The sequence below is a fragment of the Manis javanica genome, chromosome 8 (genome assembly GCF_040802235.1).
Source record: "Manis javanica isolate MJ-LG chromosome 8, MJ_LKY, whole genome shotgun sequence".
NCBI classification, from domain to species: Eukaryota; Metazoa; Chordata; class Mammalia; order Pholidota; family Manidae; genus Manis; species Manis javanica.
This window is the reverse complement of record NC_133163.1, coordinates 204,244-228,191: the sequence shown is the minus strand read 5'-3', so window position 1 is coordinate 228,191 and position 23,948 is coordinate 204,244. Positions and strand designations below refer to the sequence as shown.

The 23,948-nt window shown below is 53.2% G+C and overlaps 2 gene segments (V, D, J or C); both read right to left on the bottom strand.

Moving 5' to 3' along the window:
• Positions 1-5,785: 5,785 nt before the first annotated feature.
• Positions 5,786-6,709, bottom strand: LOC140850666 (immunoglobulin heavy variable 1-46-like). The segment is given in 2 exon segments: positions 5,786-6,498; positions 6,581-6,709. Coding segments are annotated over 2 exon segments (363 nt in total).
• A 15,784-nt stretch (positions 6,710-22,493) lies between these two features.
• LOC140850663 (immunoglobulin heavy variable 1-46-like) lies at positions 22,494-23,145 on the bottom strand. The segment is given in 2 exon segments: positions 22,494-22,938; positions 23,021-23,145. Coding segments are annotated over 2 exon segments (363 nt in total).
• Positions 23,146-23,948: the final 803 nt, after the last annotated feature.

The following is a 23,948-nucleotide window of genomic DNA, read 5'->3' as shown; positions in this document are numbered from 1 at the left end:
ATTTCTGTGTGTATTGCTGCTTCCATTTCTGAGGAAGATCAATCCCATCCCCTCAAACCCCTGTCCGTGGGCCTGCCACCCCCAGCTCATGCAGGGCCAGTGCAGGTGCATCCGGATGCCTTGCAGGAGGCCTTCCTGGATGCCCCTGGCTTCTTCAGCTCAGCCCCAGACTGCACCAGCTGGACCTGGGGTGGGAGGGGATGGCGTGCGCCTGACTGGCCCTGTCCCCTCCTCAGCCCCGGGACGGGGAGCCCCTCACCTGTAGCCACTGCCACCAGGAAGAAGATTCTCCCATTCAGGTCCATGGTGAGGGGTGTTGCCCTTAGTAGCTCTGCAGTGCAGGTGCAGTTGTGGGGTGATGCTCTCATGGCACAGACATGCCCATAATTAACCTGGTGTAATGCATCTCATTTGAATATTCATGAGGAAAAACACTTCATAGTGAAGTCGTGGCCCAACTTTGGAAGGAGCAGGTAGATGACAGGGACGGTGCACAGGGGGATGAGGAGTGAACATGTCCCAGTCCTTGTTTGTGGATCTGTGTACCCTGTCACATCCTTGAACTCATGGCAGGCAGAGCAGCTCCTTGTGAGCCCACCTTGAGTGGCACAGACGCCCTGACACTGTGCTGGGACCTGAAGTCTTAGTGTCTTACTCCTGGGATCACTGTGTCCCTGAAATGCTCCTTCCTTGAGTTAGTAAACCTTCCCTGTCCTCCAGCTGGTTCCATTCATATTTTTAGCTGTCCTAATTGTAGTTTCTATAGGATCCTCCATACAGCCTTGCATGGTTGCGGCACCAATTTACATTCCCACCAACAGTGCAGGAGATTTCCCTTTTCTCTGCACCCTTGCCCATATTTGTTATTTCTTGTCACTGGGACAGAGGTCCTCCTGTCTGGTGTTTGAGGTCATACCTCCCTGTGGTTATGGGCAGCATTTCCCTATTATTTGGTGATGGGCATCTTCTCATGTTTCTGTTGGCATCTATGTGATTTTGTTGGAAAAATATCTGTTCAGGTCCTTGGACCAATTTTTAATTGGATTATTTGGTTTTTTGTTTTGGCATTGAATTTTATGAGTTCATTATACATTTTGGATATTAGCCCCTTTTTGAATATATCAGTTGAAAATTATTTCTCCCACATGGTAGGCTGCGTTTATGTTTTGGGGAGAGTTTCCTCGGCTGTGCAGATGCTTTTCTGTTTGATGTAGTCCCCCTTATTTCTGTTTGCTTAGTTACTGTGCCTGGGGAGACAAATCCATAAAGAAATTCCTCATGGTGAACTTCATGGAATTATTTCCTGTAATTTCTTCTCAGAGACTTATTGTTTCCTGCCTTACATTTAGGTCTTTAATCCACTGAGAGTTTACTTTGTGTTTGGTGTAAGACAGTGATATAATTTCATTCTCTTCCATGTAGCTGTCCAGTGTTCCCAGCACTATTTGTTTAGGAGACTGTCTTTCCCATTGTATATTCACGGCTCATTGCCATATATTGATTGACCATATATGCATAGGTTTATATCCAAGCTTTCTATTCTGTTCCACTGATCTGTGTGGTGGCCTTAGCCAGGACCATACTGGTTGAATCACTGTAGTTGTGTAGCATAGCCTGAAGTCAGGGAGCATAATACCCAAAGCATTGTTCATTATCAAATTTGCTCTGGATATATGGGATATTTTTTCACTCCTTATGACTTCAGGGTTCGTGTCTCTAGTTCACTGAAAAATGTCACTTGTATTTTGATAGGGAGGGCATTGAGTCTGTAAACTGCTTTGTGCAGGATGGCCATTTCACAATATTAAACTTCCTATCCATGAGCAGGGAAAGGATTTCTATTTATTTGTGTCCTTTTCAATTCCTTCCATCAGTGACTTACAGTTTTCAGAGTAGAGGTCTTTCCTCTGCCCGGTCAGCTTAATTCTCAAGCTCAGGTTTGATTCTTAGGATGTGTGATTTTGGAACTACTTGGATCCAGATGAGTCCCTTCACAAGTAATTAACACCAAAAGATCACCTTAGACTCTCCATGGCATGTACAGGAATCTCTTCTAACACACGCAGAGGGAATGGAGGGCTGACCTGAGAGACTACAGCAGCAATAGGAAAAGCTTGAAGGTTTTATAACAATCAGTCTTCAGCCAAGCATACGTTCCCAAGGACCCGGGCAGGACACAGCTGTAAGAATTCCCACCTCTTGGTCAGTGGGACCTGAGCCCCAGGATGGTCTCAGGGTCTGGGCAGAACATTCTCCAGCTGCTCTGAGGCCTGCAAGTTCCCTAGGAATACAACTCAGTAAACCACAAAGAGGATTTCTATTCCTGCGTTCTCCTCATCTCTGTATCTCAACTATATTAGATGTCATACTTCCACCAGTGGCTCTGGGAGTTAAGTCACCTGGGCATTTTAGACGTCATCCCTGAAGGACAAAGGAAGCCACCTTGGTGATATTTACATGAAGAACAGTGCCGCCCAGGGAGCAAACGGCCACACTTCTCTCTTGCTCCGAGGGATGTTTTCACAAGCGATAATTTGGAAAAACTGACCAGGGACACCGTACAATTGGCCCCAGGAAAGGAAAACTGACATTAGAAATTTCATAATTGTTGGTTGGGCAAAAGGAGAGAACTCTGTTTTGGTCCGAATAACAATCCCACCCTACCAGAAATTCGAAGCTTCCGCTTACCCCTGTGCATGCATCAAACCTTGGGTCTGCTGACAAAATGACAGTGTTCATGAGCTGTACTGTTGGGAAATGTGAATCAGGCTACAGAAAGTGCCTCAATTGTTGCCCTGACATGCTGCCTCTGGGCATTTACAATTACCCAATGAAGTTTTTGAGGTTTGGCAAATTGGCTTCATGCAGCTACTCCACCTCGTGGATATAAATATATGTTAGTAAATGAGTTGTATGTTTCCTCACTGACATGAGGTCACCCCTTATACACAGGCCAATGCCTTTTAAGGGGCTAAATTCAGTTGTAAGTGGTGACCCCTGCCTGGGGGACCCCTCTGGAATAACCACCTATCAGTGAACCGAAGTTCCTGCCCAGGTCCTTTGACAAGTAAGCACATTTGGGCCCATTTCACCACTTCCACTGTGCTTACCATCCTCAATCCTCTGACCTACTTGTGTGCAGTAATGGCACTCTTAAGATGCAAATGGCAAAACTTGTAGATCCCCCAACTACCATGAGCAAAAGAATAGCCATTGGTCCTAAGTCTCAGATCCACCCCTTTGGGACGTGCATGCTTTCAGCCTTTGAGTCAGTCTTGGGCCGCACAATTGCATGTGGCCCCTGCCTCGTCTGACTCACAGCTGATAAGAGCATATGCTGGAAATACCGTAAAGGCTTAATTTCTTCTATTGAAAAGAGCAGTGCTTGGGTAGAGCAAGCTTCTCACCCCACACTCCAGGATATGGAAACTGTAAGCATCAAACCTTCGAAAATGGACATTTGGTCTAATGCAAAGACCTCAGAATGATTCTCTTCCACTTTACTGGATCTCTCACCCTTATTAAGTGCTTCTAACCAACCCTGGTGGCACCAAGCTCCAAGGAATACATTCCTTGTTTCTTCTGACTCATCTTACGAAAGGCACCAAGTCCTGCCTGGCCTGAGCTCCATAGGCGACCAGGAAGTAAGGATTTCCCGGAAGGGGAGCAAGCGACACCTCACAACACAGTTTTCCCACATCACAGAGATGCGGCCTGGAAAACTTTCCTGCTTCTTTCTCCTTCATGGAAATGAAACGCCCTTCATGAGTTTCTGAAACCTTTGTAAAAACAGGGAAACCCCATCTCTGCTTACGTCCTTTTGGAAGCGCCACAGTACAATCCCTTGAGCTCTTTCCGAGGGCTTAGTGAGCTAGGCACAGCCAAAGTCTTTCTTTTAGCTTCACTGTTAGCTGACCTTGGATTCCTACAGGCTGTGCTGATCAAGATAACACTACTGTTGAAGTGTCTTTGGCTTCTACTGCTTGCAAAATGTTCGTCAGCTGTTGCTCCGTGTTCACACCTGTCCTTTGTTCACTCAGATGCACTCAGTTATCTCCTTCAGTGAGCTCTCACAATGACCCGTATTCTGCTTTTGTGGGCAATTTCAGCAGGGACTTCCAGGAGGCATAGCTGCCTTTGCGTTTGCCAGAATGGGAGATCTTTTCTGCTCTAAAATAAAGCATAAGGGCCAATTTGGGATTGCACATTGCTTCTTTTCTCTATGATCATTCTAAGCTCTGTGTGGTGTCACCTCTTAAACTTCTGTCAAGGTGATGTACTCAGTACTAAGGCGATCACCACCTATGATCGCCTGAACATGCATTACGGATGGGAAGAGCCTGAGAGCTCCCCACCCCAACCCTTTTTGTGACTCAAATGTGGCCAGAAGTGTTTCCAAGGGCTTTGAAACAACCCTCTGACACAGGACATGACAGCCCCGAAATGTCCTTATCACTGATGGTCACTCAATACAGAAAACTTGTCTCTGTATCAGTGTTGCTTTTGATGGAAGATCTTGATTGAAAGGGGGGCAGTGTGACAACTGATAAAGAGGAACCTGACTGACAAGGCATCAGAGGCCTGCAGGGGGACCTCTCACACCCGCCCTCCTGGAAGTGCAACTGCACAGCCCACAGGACGGAAGGGAGGGACACCTGGCAACTCACACTGTTCTGGCTGCTTTAACGCTAAGTAGGAGGAGGAAGAGTTTCCACCTCCCCTGGCAACAGTGCAACCAATGAGAGGCTGTTACGACCCAGCCAATGAGCAGCCATGACACCTGGAACTCCCAGTTTCCCCCCGTGGGCTTTCTGCTGAGAACAGTCCCCCAAGGCCCCCTTGCTCCAGGAAGGACCATGCTGTCCTGTGTTCCCTGCACATGCCTGGGGCTGAGCCACCGCTCCTCCTGAAGTGCGGTCCCTGCTGTTCCCACCTAGACCCCCTTTGCTGGTGAAGCAACTGAGAGCTTTGCTTTCTGGTTGACACGGCGCCAGGGTGCCTCAGGGGGCACTGAGGAGGGAGACGTGCTGGCCGGGCCCAGCGGCTGCTGAGGGATGACAAAGGGCTTGCGTCCTTTACATCGGAGACAGACAGTCCAATTCGGTTCCTTCTGAGTCACAGTTGCCTTGTTTATTCCTGGAAAGACTGGGCGCTACAGGGCGAGGCAGCAGCGCCCAGGACTCCCTGATTCAGGAGACAGTCGTCTGTGGGGCCAACGACTTGCCCTGAATCTCTGGAGAGAGACTATGAGCCGCTGACGGGCAGGGCTTCTTCCGTCCCAGGAGATGCGCACGGCCCTGCCCGGCACAGTAACCCAGGTCCGTCTGCACGTGCCGCCCAGAGATGATGCGACACATCCTCTCAGGGGCCTTTGATCAGGGTGAGCTTCCAGCAGGGAAAGGAGGAAACAGGGACTTGGTCTAATGAAGTGGCCCAGGAACAGCCCTCTCACCGCTGCTTCCAGCAGCATCACATTCACGTTACAAATCTCAACAGGAAGGTTTACTGGTGAGCTGCTGGCGGCCAGTAAGGCCTGAAGGGTGTTGAGGGGGCCTAGCCAGATACGTGGGTGGTCTGGGGTCCTGGCAGTGGGCATGGTGCCCTGAGACTCCAAGAGTGCAAATGCCATCAGAGGTGACAGGGAGAGGCAAATCCCCTGGGTAAATGGTGGAGAAAGCCACACAAGTGTCAGTTACGAAGCCCAGTAATGAACCTGGAATTTTAGTGTGATGATAGGTTCCAGCCTATGGTGGAGGATAACCTGACCCAATATTTACCAAAGAATTTGCTTTTTGTTGAAACAGGAATATTCTGAGGCTTTTAGGATTCAGGGAAACTGTCTCTTAAATCTGACTTCCTGCGTGCAGGTCAATTTCTTTGCCATTGTCCTCATTTCCTGTAAAACCTGAAATTGACTGGAGGTAAAGAGCAAGAGTTCTGGGAGGGGGTTGAGTTCCTCTGAATCATTCATTGGCCTTCCCATGGATTCAAGTGGCAAGAAACAATTGATGCTTTCAAATTAAAAAAAAAATTCTTGTAAGTGTTGTTCTGTGAGTTCTTTATGCTTTGTCTCCTTCCTGATCTGGTTCAAGGGAGTCAGGAAGTCATCGTCCCCTGTCCCTCCTCAGCCCAGCACACCCCCTGTCCCTCAGGGTTTCTGACACCCTCAGGATGTGGGTTCTCACGCTGTGTCTCTCGCACAGTAATACACGGCCGTGTCCTCGGGTCTCAGACTCCTCAGCTCCAGGAAGAGTGTACTCGTGGACGTGTCCCTGGTCAGGGTGACTCGGTCCTGGAACTTCTGGGCATAGCTTGTGCCACCACTGCTAGGATTGATGTTTCCCATCCACTTGAGCCCTTGTCCAGGGACCTGCCGCACCCAGTGCATATTGTAGTCGTTGAAGGTGTATCCGGACACCTTGCAGGAGAGCTTCACGGACGTCCCCGGCTTCTTCAGCTCAGCCCCAGACTGCACCAGCTGGGCCTGGGAGTGGACACCTGCGGGAGGACATGGGAGGGGATGACATGCCCCTGACTGGCCCTGTCCCCTCCTCAGCCCAGGGACAGGGGAGCCCCTCACCTGCAGGCAGTGCCACCAGGAAGAGGACTCTCCAGCTCCAGTCCATGGTGAGGGGCGGTGCTCTCAGGGGCTCTGTAGGGAGGGTGCGGTGCTGGGGTGATGTTCTTGGGGCACAGACATGCCCATATTTAACCTGGTGCACCTCAGCTCGTTTGCATATTCATGAGGCAGAGTACCTTATAGGGAGGCTGGGCCCTACCTGAGAACAAGCAGGTAGGGACAAAGGGACCATCCTCATGGGAGTGAGAAGCCCAAGGCCCAGTTCTTCTTTGTAGATATGTCTCCTGGTCACATCCCTGAGCTCAGTGCAGACAGAGCTCCTCCCACTGGGGCCAAGCACCATGGAAGGTCCTGGTCCCTGTGAGCCCTCCCTGAGTGGCACAAAGAACCTTTGGCCCTGTGCGGGGATCTTGAATCTGAGAGTCTTACTCCTAGGATCTCAGGGTCCCCAAAATGCTGCACCAGTGAGTGAATCGCTCCCTGTCCCCCAGCTCCTCCTACTCGGAAGCCCTGGAAATGCCCGCTGGGCCCCTGGCTCTCCACGACTGTATCACGTTGGGTGAACACTTCTCACAGGAGAGGATATTGTAGCTCACAGCAGCTGTCTGTGTGCTTCTTTAAATCGGGTGACATTCTGTAGGAAGTCAGGGCCAGGCCCCAGGAGGGAAGCAGTTCTCACTCCCTGCACCTGCTCCAGGGCTGCAGGCCTGCCCCGAAGAGCCAGCGCCCCCTGAAGCCCAGCCCCTGTCCTGCAGGGTGTGTCCTGTCTCGGCTACCAGCCCATCTCCCTCAGCACCTCTAGTCCAGTGTAAGTGGCTGTGTCCTCCTTCAGGTGCTCGTTCAGGGCACCACGTGCTTCTGACATGGTCTCCTAAGACAGTGAGGGGGTCTTACTAAACCCACATGCTCTGCCCAGAGACCAGGGGCACTTCATGCCACCCAGGGGTCCCATTGCTGGAGCTACCAGAGGCCCTGACAGTCCACACTCAGGGTGAGTCCAGACCCTCAGGGCCCTGGGGCGTAGATTCTCCTTGAGGCTGCTCTGCACAAGGTACCACCTGAATGGATCTGCACATACTGACGTCATACACGAGCCCACTGCATGCCTACAGACACACACACACACATACACACACACACACACACACACACACACACACACACACACACACACACACACACAGATAGAAGGTGGTGTTCTTGCTGACTCCAGACTTGCCCCTCCCTGTGTCTAGCACATGGGCAGTGACCCCACACTAACTCTAGGCCTGGGGACAGTGACTTCCTCTCTCCATCAGAACCACAGTGAACCTTCCAGAGCACAGATTAGGATGTTCATGCCCGTGTGTTTTTTCCTGCAGCACCTGGGACCCTGCAGATGCCCAGGGAGAGTGGGACATGGTGTCCCTCAAATACATATGGGGCCCTGTCCCTTCTTGGCCCAGTCAGGGCACAGAACCTTTCTGTTCCCTGAAACCCAGGCCTGGAGGAGAGACCCCTGAGGGTGAGGGGGAGGCACCTGGCTCAGGGGAGCTGCTCTCTTGGGGCACCTGAGGGGAGGGGCAGCCAGGGCACGTGAGTGAGTCCAGCTCATGAGGGGTGCCCTGCTTCTGCAGGACTCCTGGCCACCATGAGGGACTCACTTCTGTCCATCTTTGGGGATCCATCCTGCTGGTCACCTCCCCACTGACCCCCTGTCCATGGGCCCCAGGCCCTGGCATCTGGCGCAGCATCAGACTCTCTGCTTTGTCCCCAAGGATGGCACCAGCCAGGTCCCTGCGGGCCCCCCACCTCCTCACTCCTGGTCTGTGTTACTGGTGTAAACCTGGAACACACCTGATGCCCCACAAATCCCATGAGCACAGGGAACCTCTGGCAGAGTCACCAAGGGGACAGAGAGAGGAACGGTCTGAGGCCGAGGAGAGGGTCCTGAGCTGGGTCTGGAGCTGACGGGGTCACAGAGGCACAGCTGTCCTGCCCCTGAGTCGCTGTGATTGTTGTCTCTGGGTATCCCTGAGTCCCCTTGTGTAGACACCATGTGTGTCCTGTGGCACCTGCAGCATAAACTGATCTTATCACACTGGGTGGTGTATGTGTGTGGAGGGCATTACAGCCTCAGGATTAAACAATAGGATCCGATGGAACTCCTCTGGCTGTGACCCTCACAAATCTGCTCCACGGACCACGTCCCCTGCCCCCAAATATCCCTGAGATGAAGGGTCCCGAGTCTGTATCTCTGAAACACGATCCTGTTCACTATTACTCACCCCATAGGTGGCATCACATGATGGTGGGCCCAGAGCAGGGAGGAATCCCCTCCCGCCCCAGAACACAGGTCCGGAGAGTCCTTCCCTGAGGGTCTGCCTGGAGGAGGTCTCAGGGATTTCTCAGGGATCAGGCCTCTCCCCCCGTCAGAGCCATGAGGGGGTGTGTGGATCCCATCTGAGAACCTGGAGGCACTGGAGGGAAGGCCCACACCAGGGTGGGTGGGGCCCAGGCGCTGTCCTCCCTGTACCAGAGCCCCCTGTGCCCCCACCGTGCATGACCGTCCCCTGAAAGGGCTCCTGCTCCTTGTGCTCCTGCAGCTTCTGTTCCAGGGGAGCAGATCACTCTGTGCCCTGGGAGGAGCATCGGAGGTCATCCTCCAACCTCACTGAAGGGGTTTCATCGGGAGTGTTAAGTAGCAGCGCTGATGGGGAAACCCGGAGAGTGTGTCCGGCTCCCGGCTCACCAGGGTCACCCTCTGCTCTGGCTGCTGTAATGAAGACCCACAGGCGGGGTGACTGATGAACAGGAGAAAATTCTTTCTCACGGCTGTGGGGTCTGGGATCCTGAGACCAGGTGCCAGCAGGTTGGGTGACTGGGGAGAACCTCCTCCCTGGGGGGCTGTACCTCCTGTGACGTCATGTGGAGGAAGGGGACATGGGAGCCAACTCAGTGCTGCTTCACGAGGGCCCTGACCCCACTCATGGGGCTCCGCCTCCTGACCTCAGTGCTTCCCAGAGGCCCCGCCTCCTAACACAGCATGTTGGCCATTGGGGTTCAAAGTGCACATTTTGAGGTAGTTTCAGTTTTAACCTGATAGCAACCCCTGAAGAATCAATACATAATTCCAGCAACCGGAAGGCTGCTCCGAAAGGGCCTGTCAGCTGAGGAATCTCATGGATCCTTGGAAGCCTCTGATCTTTGGATCCAAAAGGCTGATGATGCACCTGTTTCATAATTGGGTGATGACTTTGGGGAGTAGACAGCCTCCACCCACACTCTGGACCAACCCTGGACATTGCATTATTAGTATTTGTTCTTATTATTGCTTGCTGACATATAAACATCCTTCCTATAGACTCAGGTTATTGTACGTGAGTCTACCTGCAAGGTTGGCTGCTGAGGAGGCAGGAACCAGGAGGCTCAGTGAGGGTTAGGAAGGCCTGGGATGATGGGCAGGGGCACGGGGGGGTCAGGGACCCGAGAGCCTGAAGAGAATCCGACGTTTGAGGCAGGGACACATCCTCTGAGCAGACGATAGGGTCAGACCATGTGTGCTAAGAAGTCCAGTCCCAGCGTATTTTAGGTTTCTGGTCGTTCTGGGATACACCCGAGTTTGGCTTACCCCCCAGTAGATGGGTGTTGTCCATGGATGGGGTCAGACACTCCTTGGGCTCTGGATCGGTGTCCAAGTTTTCATTTTTCTTTCAGAAAAGGACAACTTGTTTTTCAATGTCCTGGCTTTTGTCATATCTGCAGATATCTGGGGACAAATCGGGAGACACAGTGGTTGGCAAGGTATCAGGAGGCCTTGAGCTGCTCAGAAGTGGGCTTGTGAGTCAAATGTTTGCTTTGCAGAGGCTCAGTTTGCAAGTTAAGGGCAGTTGGCTTCCATTCTTCTACCCTCCTGTGATCCTGCAAGCTGACTCCAAATGACGGAGTGGCAGCCCTTATAACAATGCTTAGAGATTGTCCTGTCCACCCATCCACACTCTTGCAGTGTCCCCTTAAATTAGGGAGAAGATTTCTATCTGATGCGGAAATGGACTAATTTTATGCTCAGGGCCTCAGCTACGGTGCTGGGTGCTTGTACAAAGTCTGTAGACTGCATCCCACAGGGCCTTGGGATGCCTCGATCTTCCTGAGAACACAGCCTTAGGTCAGCCCACATGGAGGGAAAGGCGTCCACGGTCACTCCCGGCAGGCCCAGGCTGCCAGGCTGCAGCCCGGCCCCTTCCCGGTCCTTTGCATGTGCACCTGATGCTCTAGCCACCTGTTCTCCTGATGTGGGTGGCTCCCTGGAGGCGGCCTGTCTGTCTGATGACCGCCAGGTAGGCACAGGTAAGAACCCTTCACACTGTGTGTGCACAAGTATTTGGAGACTGGTGGACATTCACAGCCACACACACAGGTGTCCACAATGAAAGGAGCCTGCAGGGCAGCCGGATGGAGACTCGAATGTCACCTTAGCATAGCTCATGAATAGGGGGGATCCCAGGGCAGGGAGGGTTACAGGCTGAGGCAGGAGACGTGGTAAACAAGCATCACCCGGTGGTGAGCATGGTGGTCCCTCAGGTGGAAGAGGCTTCCACAGATCCCTCTTCCAGAACCACCTGAAGTTTCTCTACAATGTCAATTTATTTTGCAAAAGAGGACTTCAAACTTGTACTTCCTGTTTAGGCCTTGGGGGGAGGGTAAAGAGCAGAGGTGTCACCCTGGAGCTCAGCACGGGCCCTGGGCACTGGGCAGAGGGTGCGCCCTCTCCAAGCAGGCCTGCCCTCCAGGCACAGCCCTCCTCTCCGCAGTGTCAGATTTAGCAAGAATCCAGTAGAGAGAATGGGGTCGGATTATCCAGAACCCTAGTTCAGTTCTGATAGACCATTGTCTGATGGGTCAGCCAGCCCCACAGGCTCTCACACAGGCCTTCCGGAGAGGCAGCAGACAGAGGGGGCACTGTAATCCTCCCCACCCCTGGGATCAGGATTGAAATTGCCGGTGAGCATTGATGGGCGTGCTGAGGAGAGGGGCCTCCTGGACTCACTCTGTTGTGTGCGGGAAGGAGAGGAGTTTGTATGTGGGAATCGGGAGCCCGTCCTTGGACCAAGCCCTGGGCCTCTGTGTGCACCCATCCCCCTCCAGGGAGGGTCATAATGCAGTGGACTTTCAGGAGAGTGAGGGTGTGTGTCTGCAGCCCTACTGAGGGGCAGGCACTGGCATGGTGTCCACACCTCTGTGAACATCATGCCCAGAGCAAACCCAGTCCCCTCCTCCCTCACCCCCAACGCCAGCTATACAGGCCTAACACAATGGCTAAAATGGAAGGCCTCACAACACCAAGTGTTACCATGCATACAGAGCAGCTGACAGGCTCACCTGGTGGTGGTGCGTTTGAAAATCTACACAGCCGCTCTGGGGCACAGGAAGGCAGTTTTTTACAAAGCTAAGCGTAGTTTTATCCTATGACCCAGAAGTCACGGTCCTGAGTGTTTACCGACCTGTCATGAGAACTTCCGTCCACACAAACTGCACAGGAATGATTGTCGTTGCCCCCTTCATAAGGGCTGAAACAGGAGGCAGGCAAGCTGTCCTTTCACGGGTGGGGGGTGAGTGCTCTGTGCTCCACAGTGCCCAGCATGTTTTCACATCCGCACCCCAGTACCGTGAGGGCTCCCGCTTCCCCACACGCCTACTTCCCCTCTGTTTATCATAGCCATCCTAGGTTCCTGGAAGTGGCACATCCTGGTTTTTCAGTTTCTTTTTCCCTAAGATCTGATGCTGTGGAGCATATTTTCCTGTGCGTGTTGCTCATTGTATGTCTTCTTTGCAGCAACATTCATTCAAGTCATTTTCTGCCCCCCTGTTTAAATGTGGGTGTCTTACCATTCTTTGATTTGGTAGTAAGTGCTCTTTGCATATTCTGGGCACTGGACTCTTGCCAGGTTTGCAGATCTTTTACTTCATTCTGTTGGGTGTCTTTTCACATTCCTCCTAATGTCCTTTAACGACAAATGTCCTTGGGTTTGACGAATGCCAAGTAGCTCTTCTTTCTTTGCAGCTCTCGGTGTCATAGGAAGGACCACGTGACACATCCAGGGTCCTGAAGAGCTGCTCTCAGGCTCCCCTGTGGGGGTCCCAGGATGTGCCGTCTTACATTCAGCTCCTCAAAGCACCATGAGTTGGTCTTTGTATATGAGGTAAGGTTGGGACAGATTCATTGTTTGCAAGTGGAAATCCAGTTTCCCGGGCAGCATGTGGGGAGATACTCCACCTCGTGCTCCCCGCAACCTAGGCAGGGTCAATTCACCCTGGAAGTGTGGACCTCTCTGTGCTCGCTGAGTTCCATGCCACTGGCTTTCGTGTCAGTCCTCATACCAGGAGGAAACTGTTTTGAGCGCCTCCCAAATGCCACAAGGATCCCTCAGTCATGACTGGGGACGCAAAATGGTGAAAGCACTTGAGAGGCACTTTAAGTGTCCCTATGGAGGCAACCTGGACAGTCCAAGTAATGGGGCGGGTAGGTCCTGAGGGATTCACCCAGATCATGTAAAAACTTAGGTTCTCACAAACTTCCACAAATAGATGATGCTTATATCTGCGTTGTTCACTTGAACTTCTCATAATGTACATTCTGCTCACAGGGGACAAGTCACAGGGAACAAAGGACCCCACAGCTTTGGGACTGGAACGGGAATGGAAGGGTTGGGGATGTGTTACACAAGGCCCATGCTGCCATGGACAGGATTTCGGAGTTGATTCTGCTGAGACTCAGAGACATAGGTGACAGCTTTAGAGACGGCCTCTGCTTCCTAGAGAACACGTTACTCTGACGGGATTTTAAGTACAGGGGTTAGTAAAGGCAGTTCTGACCATGTTCTCAGATGAAGACCAGAACAGTACTTGACACTGGAGGTGGCCGTCCTCTTTATTACCTGGGAGAGAGCCTGGGGCAGCTGTGCCTGTGTCTGTCTTCTGTGGAAGGGAGAGGGTGGGAGAATGACCCTGACGCGTCTCCGAGGGCCGGTGCTAAGCGGGGTTGAAAGACATGTCGGCTCCTCCTTGGAACTTGAAACAAGTGCAGTGGGATCTGTCTAGACTGTTCACAGACTGTGTGCCTCCTTCTCCACGTCACCATCAATGATCCAGGATAAACACATTTTCCTATGAGAAAAGGAACAGCGGCTGGGTCCTGAGTGAGTCCTCAAAACTCCACGATCACCAGGCCACCCCTACTTCTCTTTTGGAATCTGTCCCAGGGGTTCTGCTGAAGCCACAGATCCTGTGATCTGTTCCAGCCTGTGACGGGTTTGTTGTGGTGTGACTCGGGGGCCCTCTGAAGGGTGTCTGGTTGGAGTACCCCTGGGTGGTCCTGCAGGCAGACCAGGAATGTCCCCAGCACCCCCACCCTCGCTGTGGTTGAAGACCATGTGGTCTCACAGATGCTGCAGCCTCACCCGGCACCCTTGCTGTGTCTCTCACAAGAGTGTCTTTCTAAAACAATAAAGCAAAATATACAAACCATCTTAATTTACTCTTTATTCAGCCGCTCAAATGCCAAGCATCAGAAAACCACTTTTATGAGTCCTTGATGTCATGAGCCTCTTTCTGTTGGGAGAACACAGAATGGTCCTGGCCATGGTCAACTGCACATGGCAGGCTCACTAGGCCAGGCCCCAGTTTTCTATCAGACATAAGGTGACTGCTGATATGATGAAATTTTATAGTTTTATTCAAATCCATCATCCACTCTCCTACCCCAGGAGGCTCTCCTGGATGACCTGGTGGGGCGTGAGTCACAGAGCCGGCCTGGGGATGACCTTGCTGGTGGACAGCAGCTCAGCTTCACGAGGGTCCAGCCTGGCCTTCCTGACGACCATCCCCATGGACCCTGGGTGAGCCCGGCCTGCCCCCTGATGGCCACCCCACAGCCCACAGCCATGAGGGAGGCTCATCTGCAGGCCGCCCGGAGCCCAGGAGAGCAGGCCACACAGTGACAGTGTGAGCAGCACAAGGTCATTTTTTCCTCACTCCCCATGGTCACCAAACACACATACCTCTGGGCTCCTGCTTCCCTGGCATTTGCCAATGTGTCCACAGAGGGGACAGCAGGGGAGCCCTGGACAGGGTGAGGGACAACATCCCTCCAGGCCTTTCAGGAGCCTGCAGATGTCACTGCAGAGCTCCAGGTAAATAACCTGAGCACTGAATTCAGGGCACAGATAACACATCCTCTAAGCTCAGGAGCAGAGGCAGCAAAGGGCAAAGCAGGAAAACAACTAGTGGTGGTGAAACAGATGAGAAGGAAAGTGAGCTCAGGTCAGAGCCTAGGTTTATCTGTGCACTGTGGTCAGGAGGGGATCAAACGTGAGCCCAGGAGGGACTGCAGCACCCAACGCTGGCCCAGCCTCTGTGTGGCTCTTGCCACACCCACACCTCCTGTGCTCGTCAGCGGCTCCCCCAGCGGGCTCTGCGCTGACACTGATTGGGAGCCCCCACCAGGGACGCTGAGCTTCCTCCGGATTCACACCCTGGTGACCACCCAAGGTCATGTATGCCTCCTTGAGGGACACAGTACATTTGGTGCAAGGGGGAGAAGAGCTCCAATCAGCAGGAAAACTAGAAAATCTTCTGTCCTGCGAGGTGTCAGGAGTGCGCAAAGGAATATAAATATAGAGAAGTTCCCTGGGGAGCTGCCACGTGGAGAGGATGCCCGGACCCTGACAGGAAGCCACCCTGAGCCTCCATGTGCAGCTGCTCCTGGGGCTGCGACCCTCTGACGGTGGGTCCTCAGCGCCCCCTGGTGTCCGGAGCCCCTGCAGCCCAGCCACTACTGTGTCCTCCAGGGAGGTTGGTGTCTGGGCTCTCAAGGACTTTGCCTCACTGTGTCTTTGGCACAGAAATACCGGCCTGAGTCCTCGTCTGTCAGGCGGTCGATTTGCAGATCCACCGTGTTCTTCGCGTTGTCTCTGGAGATGGCGAATCGGCCCTTTACGGAGTCAGTGTAGTATTTGCTGTTTCCATTGCCACTAATACCTGCAACCCACTGAAGCCCCTTTCCTGGAGCCTGGCGGACCCAGCTCATGTAATAGTTCCTGAAAGTGAATCCTGTGGCGACACAGGTGAGTCTCAGCGACCCCCCAGGCTGCATCAAGCCTCCTCCAGACTCCACCAGCTGCACCTCACACCGCACACCTGCAAACACAGAGACATCCTGGTCAGGCACCTGTCACACGTCCACTACTTCCCCGACTCACACACAGGAACAAACACAATGTCTCCTGTTCCCCATCCATCACCTCCTAGGAGAGCAGCAAGGAGAACCCAGCTCAGCCCAGACTCCATGGTGAGCCGTGTGTGTTGAGTCCTGATGACCGACTGGGGACACCTGGGACTCCCGGGGCTGCGGCTCCTCTCCCAGAGCTGCAGGGTCAGGGCTGGGCTGCTTTTCATCAGCACAGGGAGGGCCCCATTTGCATGAGCTCTGACTCTACAGCAGCCCTGGGGCTGGACATCTGCAGAGTGGGTCGATCCCCAGAGCAGGGGTGTGTGTTAGGGATGCTTAACACATTAAAATGCTTCCAAAATATATGAATTTTCATTGTCTGTTAGTGTATTCATAGAAATGAGTGACCCATGTTGTTATTTGTTTTGTACACTTGTCCAAAAGCTAGTGTCATAGGAAGCTGTGGATATTCATTTATTTACATATAAAAATTGCAAAAAGACTACAAATGGGTGCTGGAAGGTTTCCCTGAGACCGTGTCTGGTGGGATGACCCCCCGTTGTGGGCCTGTGCTCCTCCCTGTGTCCCCGCCTGCTCCCAAGTTCATGACCAGGGAAGACCTGCCACATTCCCTGTGATTTTCAGGCCCCTCCAGCCTGGGAATGTGGGATTTGCATCATTGCAGTCCTACCTAGACCACTGAGGAAGCCAGGCTCACACACATGTGCTCAGGGCTCTAACATTTCCCAGGTCCATATCTAACCTTTCAGTTCTCCTGCCACACTGATACCCACAGATCCCACCCCAACTTGGTGAGGTGCTGTACCCCGGAAATGCACGCTGTTACACTTACATTGCTGCTATGATGTAGGTGTTCCTGTGCACCAGCATCACTACAACCTGAGGGGAGAAAGGCTTCCCCCAGGACGTGTCCTCGTGTCCCTGGGATTCCGTCCCCCGACCCCTTCCTTCCTCACACCCAGGTGACCAGGATCCTTATGGGGCTTCACAGGTGACCTCATCTTGGAGAATCCACACGAATGGATGCCCAGAGGGAGCTTTAATGCTGAGGGGCCAGTGAGCCTGGGCGAGGAGCTATCAGGGTACTTTTCACAATTCCTACAGGGGAAACCAAGTCTGGGCCGTGAGCTTGAGAAACATGAAGGAATAAGGCATTTGCAATGAATGCTTGTAGACCTCAAGACTGCCTGTGTTTCTCATGTAAGTGATCAGTAAACTCATTTTTCTTAAATAAACCCATGGACGCTGCACTGGCCTGAGGCTGCCGTGTACATGGCTCCTGGTGGGATGCACTGGCCACGCTCCCCACAGTGGTGCCTGGTTACCCACTCTCTGTTCCATCAGTGTTGCCATCTCTCCCTGGGAGTGACTGCAGGATCTGGGAGATGGAGGGGGTCTCTGAAGGGACACTTTGACCAAAGACATCCCCATGAATTTATGGGACCTTCCCTGGACTGCAGGACAGTGTCAGAAACCCCCCTCCCTCCACAGCCTCTGCCCGTCCCTCTGGGTCAGAGTAGCTGCGGGAGCTGCCACCTCTCAGCACTGCCCAGCTCCCTGCCTTCTTCCTCCTTGAAGCTGCTGCCCAAATAAAGAATCCAGGCCAGTTAAATCCAGTTCTTGTGACTGCTTTAGGGGACACGGAATAAAAGGCAAAAGCAGCCCAGTGACTGACAGAGACCTGCTTGTATGGGCAGGTGTCATATAAACTGACCACGGCTGTGCTCAGAGCTGGGCTACCTGGCTGGTGTGTCCCCTCCAGTTCTTGTCTCCAACAGTCAAGGACAGTCCCTGTAAGGGCGTCTGCAGATGTCATGACGTCCACCTCCTCAGTGCCCCAAGACTTGGCGAGTGTCCTAGCAACCCGGGGTGTCCCAGCTTTGGTCAGAGCAGGGCTGAGGGACACGATGTGCTCAGGGGACAGACGCCTCTGTTGTGGCTCAGGAGGGACAGTGTGGCCCTGAGGGGCGGGGATGCCCAGCCTGCCCCACGTACCAGCCCTGAGCCCTCAGTCACCACCCTTCCCCACCCTCCAACCCCACAGGGAGGGTGGCCTCTGCAGGACAGCTGAGCCTCACGGGACCCGCACCCACATCCCAGGTACTGACCCAGCCTCCCCATGGGCCTCTAACCCCCACTGCCTTTCCCCGGGGTCCACGTGTGGAGGGAGCAGGCACATCCTGGGCAAGGGTGGTGAGGGTGTACTGTCTGCCTTTTATGGTGCTGTGGGCTCCCCAGACTAGGACACAGCTGAGCCCCAGGTAAGGCCTGAGCCCCAGGTTCACCCCTGAAGCCACATCAGGGAGCAGGAGACAGAAATGTGGCCACACAGTTTAGCAAAGAAAGACGCTAATTCACAGAAAGTGGGGCAATGCGAGCAGGGCTCAGAGAGCCTGAACTGGACACTTTCTGAGGAGGAGGGTCAGATGTCAACCCCACCAGGTCCTCAGGCCACAGACCCTGGACTGGATGCCTTGTGCTGTCACCACAATCCTCAGAATGCCCTCAGTGGTTTCCTAAGATTCCCACCCTGAGTCTCACAGGGAAACTCCCCTCAGGGCCCTTAGGACTGTGAGCCTCTGCTTTGGGACCCCTGTACACATTTTCACCTCCACAGGTGACCCCCTGTGTTTGGTGCATGTGATAAAGTGACCACACATCACAACAGTTTCCTGAGCCAGAAACGCCCAGTTCCCGAGGCCTGAGGAGCACAGAGGGTGTCCACGGTAAGCGGTTAGATGCAGGGGAAACCACAGACTCTGGCAGGAAGCAGCCTCCCTGGGCACCTGCTCCTGGGGCTGCTTTCTGTGCTGCGGGTGCTCAGCACCCCCTGGAGTCCTGATGTCCCCTGGTACATACTGCATGTCCCAGGGTGTTGTGAGCACCTGGTGTATCCTGAGCACCCCTGGGAGTGCTCAGTGCCCCAGAGTCCTGAGATGCCTCCAGTGGTCCTGAGGGACCCTGGGAACCACTGTGGGACCTGGGAATGTGCGCAGAGCTGCTCTGGGCTGAGGGGAAGAGGCCCCCACCTCCAACTCCATGTGGGTCTGTAAGTGCCCAGGTGCTCTCAGGGCCTGAATGGGACAGACATACATGAAGGGCCCATTCTGCCTCCAGGAGGTGGGGGCACCTGGACGGACAGGGTTCAGGTACTCACAGAGGGGACAGTAGGGTAGGTGTGCCTTTGCTCATGGGGGTGCTGGTGGGTTTCAAGTGTAGCTCAGCTGCAGGAAGGGAGAAACGGGGATGTGGGGCTCTGAGGTGCTGGTGGCATTTGTGGGCATTATTCATGGTGATTGTGGCTGGACACCAGGTCATGTTACAATACTATTGTACAAGTTGAAAAAAGAAGAAAAATAAAGACAGAAGTGTATTTAGAAATAAAGACAAAGGGTAAAGCTGGAAAGATGCCATTGAAGGTCCCCAGTGATGAGCACACTGAGGGGAATCAGCCACCATGACCTGGGGTGACTTAGAGGGGCAGGTGACTCTCATGCTGGGGTGATGGGACCTTCCCTCTGATGCCTTATGCCCCCTGGAGAGGGCTCAGGAGATGGACTGGGAGCAGAGTCTGGTCTCAGCACAGGGGGGCCTCACATCTGCAGAGCAGAGCCTGTGGGACTCGGTGAGTGTGTGACAATGTGCACAGAGAGATGGCGCTGCTGCTGGGGTGTGTTTGCTTCAGGTGAGTTTCTGCTGCTGAATCTATGAAAATTCACTGTCACCAGATTTGTTTATTTTGGTTATATTATCCACGTGTTCTTGGAAGCTCTGTTGCCACCACTGGAAAAAAAGAAGAAACTCAAATATGACAAGAAAAATTTTCACTAAGTGTCCATATACCCTTGGGTATGATTAAGGTCAGGTTAAGGGAATCTGGTTCCTGATAACCTGGAGGCTGATCTCTAATGAGATGGACACAAGTTAACAGAAACCCTCAGTGATGACAAGAGCCTCAGTTCTCTGAGCCACTTATCGGAAAACCACCGGATCAGGCAAATACCCCCAGTATAGGATCTGATGGCTCCCGCTGTTCATGAACATAGGTCTGCCTCCCTGGTGCAGCCTCACGTCCCCCCAGGCACCTGTCCCTGTGCACATGTGACAGCTCTGGGTCTAGGGTCATACCACTGGTTCTTCAGAAGCTCACTTTGGGGGAAATCCCCTCCTTTCCCCTGTCCCTGCTCCTGCCTGCACGTGACTTTCCAAACCATGTTGTCAGGTCCATGCCAGGTGGGGGTCAGAGCCCCTGAAGGTGACACAGACATTGAGTTGATAAAGAGAATGGTGTCTTCCCACGTGGAGAATCTGCAATCTCACAGCTCCGTGGTGGCGCCAGAGGACTTCCAGTGAATGTTAGATAAATGTCTCTGTTTCTCTGCACTACATGGTGTGGACAAACTGGTTCCTAAATCCAATACTTTTGAGGACACTTTACAAAGACATCAGAGGTCATTCCTGGTCGTGTGACACCAGGAACATCAAAGACCTGGGCAATCTGTCTGGAGTGACATGGCCAGCACCCGGTCCTCAAGGGACATCCGACACAGGCATGGAGTTTGTCCAGCATCCACCTGCCATGGATTTGACTGTGTTTTATTTGTTGTGTGTTGTCTCCTTGTCCTGAAGCGACTCCTTGTCAGAAGCCTACATCCCTTCAAGTCCCTAATTCACTGCTTGAGTTCACGTTTCCAGCGTGTGGTGGACCTGCTGCTATTTCCAGTAACAGAGGTGCACACCTTCCAGCCTCATCATACACCAGCCCTGCAAGGTGTCATTACCTCTCAAATGCCACTCTCCCCACATCCACAGCTTTCAAGGAATGTTGGAAAAATAATATTGTTTAGTAAAATTATCCAAACTTTCTTGTGCTAAGGTGTTCCCACTGGGCACGAGGGAATCAGGATCCTCTCCCTGCAGACACACGCCTGACCCCTGTGATAAGGTCCCTGGGACGACTGTGCACTTAGACATGTTTCTCCCATAGCGGACTTGACCCTCAGGCATTCGGACAGTGCAAAATATCTAACAGATTTCATGTACTGTACCTGCTCACGTCACCAACAGGTGACGGCTGCCTCCCACTCCATCTTTCCCCAGACTCCTGTGGGAGGCAACCTGTTTATCTATTGGGAGAAACATCAGATAAGATCATCCTTGAATCACACTGAAGGGATTTTTAACAAGAACTTTGACAACAAACTTCGCTGCACAACACCAGAGAGTCAGGATTTGGGTTCACAGCTCACAGTGTCTTCCTCTCCTCTGGGTGCTGTAATGAAGGTCCACGGCCTGGGTGGCTTCTGAACAACAGGAATTTATTCCTCATGGCTGTGGGGTCTGGGAATCTGGGATCAGGTGCCAGCAGGTTGGGGGACAGGGGAGAACCTCCTCCCAGCGGGGCTTTCCCTCCTGTGGCCCCAATGGAGGAAGGGGCAGGGAACCCTCCTCAGTGCTGCTTCATGAGGGTGCTGGCCCCGTCCCTGAGGCTCCCCATCCTGACCTCAGTGCTCCCTAGAGGCCCCGCCTCCTACCCCATCACAGTGGGCATGAGGTTTCAACATGTGAAATTCTTGGGGACCCAAACCTTCAGCCCATATCAGTAACTAAAGCATCACATTTACATTCCAAACACCTGGACGTCTGCTGCAGCAGAGCCCCTCAGGCTGAGGGATCCGAGGCCTCTGACCTTTGAATGAACACGGCTGACACAGGACCTTGAGAACAAGCTCATGACCCTGAGTAACAGACAGCTTCCTCCTGAGACTGGGTCACACCCCTTGCTAATTCCATTATGTGCATTATTTTGTTATTATAATTCCTTGCTTTCTTATGAACTTTCCTCTATATTCAGCAGACCCAGGTTGTTGTCTCCCCATAATGACCTCTTATCTCCCCCTATATTTTATACTTTTCAGTTTAATACATCCTCAGGCTCTGTTTTGACGTCTGGCTGCTGACACCCCAAGGCTCATCCCCCTCCCCCTGCCCACACATGGAAATGTGGTAGAAAGCACAGCTCCCCTCCGTGGATGCCAGTGGGATGTGGAATCCACAGAAGCCCTCCTGGGAGCAGGACCCTCACCCTTCCCCCTGACCCACAGTAACCCTCAGGGGGAGTCTCCTTTCCCATCAATCTCCATGTTTCCCGATCAGACTGGGTGTCACGTGAAGCTCCTGTGGGTGCCCTGCCCTGCACGGTGTCCGCTCCAATCCATGGTAGTGGTGCCCTGAGGCCCCAAGAGTGCAGATACCATGAGAGGTGATGTGGACAGACAGGTCCCTTGGCAGATGGTGGAGAAAGCCACACAAGTGCCAACTAAGAAATCCAGGCCACAGTCCTCTATTTTCAGTTTGATGATAGGTTCCAGGATTTGATGGACTGTGGGCTGTCCCCAACATCTATGGGAAAATTGAGTTTCAGGTGAAACCTGTGTTTTCTGTGAGTTATAGGATTTAGGGTATATATTTCTTGAACCTGATTTCTTCCTGTGTGTAGAAAAATTTCTCTGCCAATGTCCTGGTTTCCTACAAAATCACTGGAGGTGAAGAGTGAGAGCTCCGGGAGAGATTTGAGTTACTCTGAGTCATTCGTTGGGCTTCCTACAGATTCAAGTGGCAAGAAAGAACTGCTACATTTGTTTTCTTTTGTTATTTCTTTTTAATTCTTGTAAGTGCTGTGCTGTGAGATCTTTATGCTTTGTCTCCTTCCTGATCTGGTTCGAGGGAGTCAGGAAGTCATCGTCCCCTGTCCCTTCTCAGCCCAGCACACCCCCTGTCCCTCAGGGTTTCTGACACCCTCAGGATGTGGGTTCTCATGCTGTGTCTCTCGCACAGTAATACACGGCCGTGTCCTCCGCCCTCAGACTGCTCAGCTCCATGAAGGCTGTGCTCGTGGACGTGTCCCTGGTCATGGTGACTCGGCCCTGGAACTTCTGGGCATAGCTTGTGCCACCACTGCTAGGGTTGATGTATCCCATCCACTCGAGCCCTTGTCCAGGGACCTGCCGCACCCAGCTCATATAGTAGCTGGTGAAGGTGTATCCGGACGCCTTGCAGGAGATCTTCACGGACGTCCCCGGCTTCTTCAGCTCAGCCCCAGACTGCACCAGCTGGACCTGGGAGTGGACACCTGCGGGAGGACATGGGAGGGCATGACACGCCCCTGACTGGCCCTGTCCCCTCCTCAGCCCAGGGACAGGGGAGCCCCTCACCTGCAGCCAGTGCCACCAGGAAGAGGACTCTCCAGCTCCAGTCCATGGTGAGGGGGTTGCTCTCAGGGGCTCTGTAGGGAGGGTGCGGTGCTGGGGTGATGCTCTTGGGGCACAGACATGCCCATATTTAACCTGGTGCACCTCAGCTCATTTGCATATTCATGATGCAGAATACTTTATAGGGAAGGCTGTGCCCTACCTGAGAATGAGAAGGTAGGGGACACAGGGACCATACTCAGGGGGGTGAGGAGCCCAAGACCCACTTCTTCTTTGCAGATATGTCTCCTGGTCACATCCCTGAGCTCAGTGCAGGCAGAGCTCCTCCCACTTGGGCCAAGCACCATGGTAGTTCCTGGTCCCTGTGAGCCCTCCCTGAATGACACGGACACCCCATGACCTTGTGCGGGCATATTAAATCTGAGTATCTTACTCCTAGGATCTCAGAGTCCCCAAAATGCTGCACCAGTGAGTGAATCCCTCCCTGTCCCCCAGCTCCTCCTACTCAGAAGCCCTGGAAATGCCCGCTGGGCCCCTGGCTCTCCACGACTGTATCACGTTGGGTGAACACTTCTCATAGAGGATATTGTAGCTCACAGCAGCTGTCTGTGTGCTTCTTTAAATTGGGTGACATTCTGTAGGAAGTCAGGGCCAGGCCCCAGGAGGGAAGCACTTCTCACTCCCTACACCTGCTCCAGGGCTGCAGTCCTGTCCTGCAGGGCGCGTCCTGTCTGGGCCCCCAGCCCATCTCCCTCAGCACCTCTAGTCCAGTGTAAGGGGCTGTGTCCTCCCTCAGGTACTCGTTCAGGCACCACATGCCCCGACATGATCTCCTGAGACAGTGAGGGGGCCTTACTAAACCCACATGCTCTGCACAGAGACCAGCGGGCACTTCATGCCACCCAGGGGGGCCTTCCCAGGAGCTGCCAGA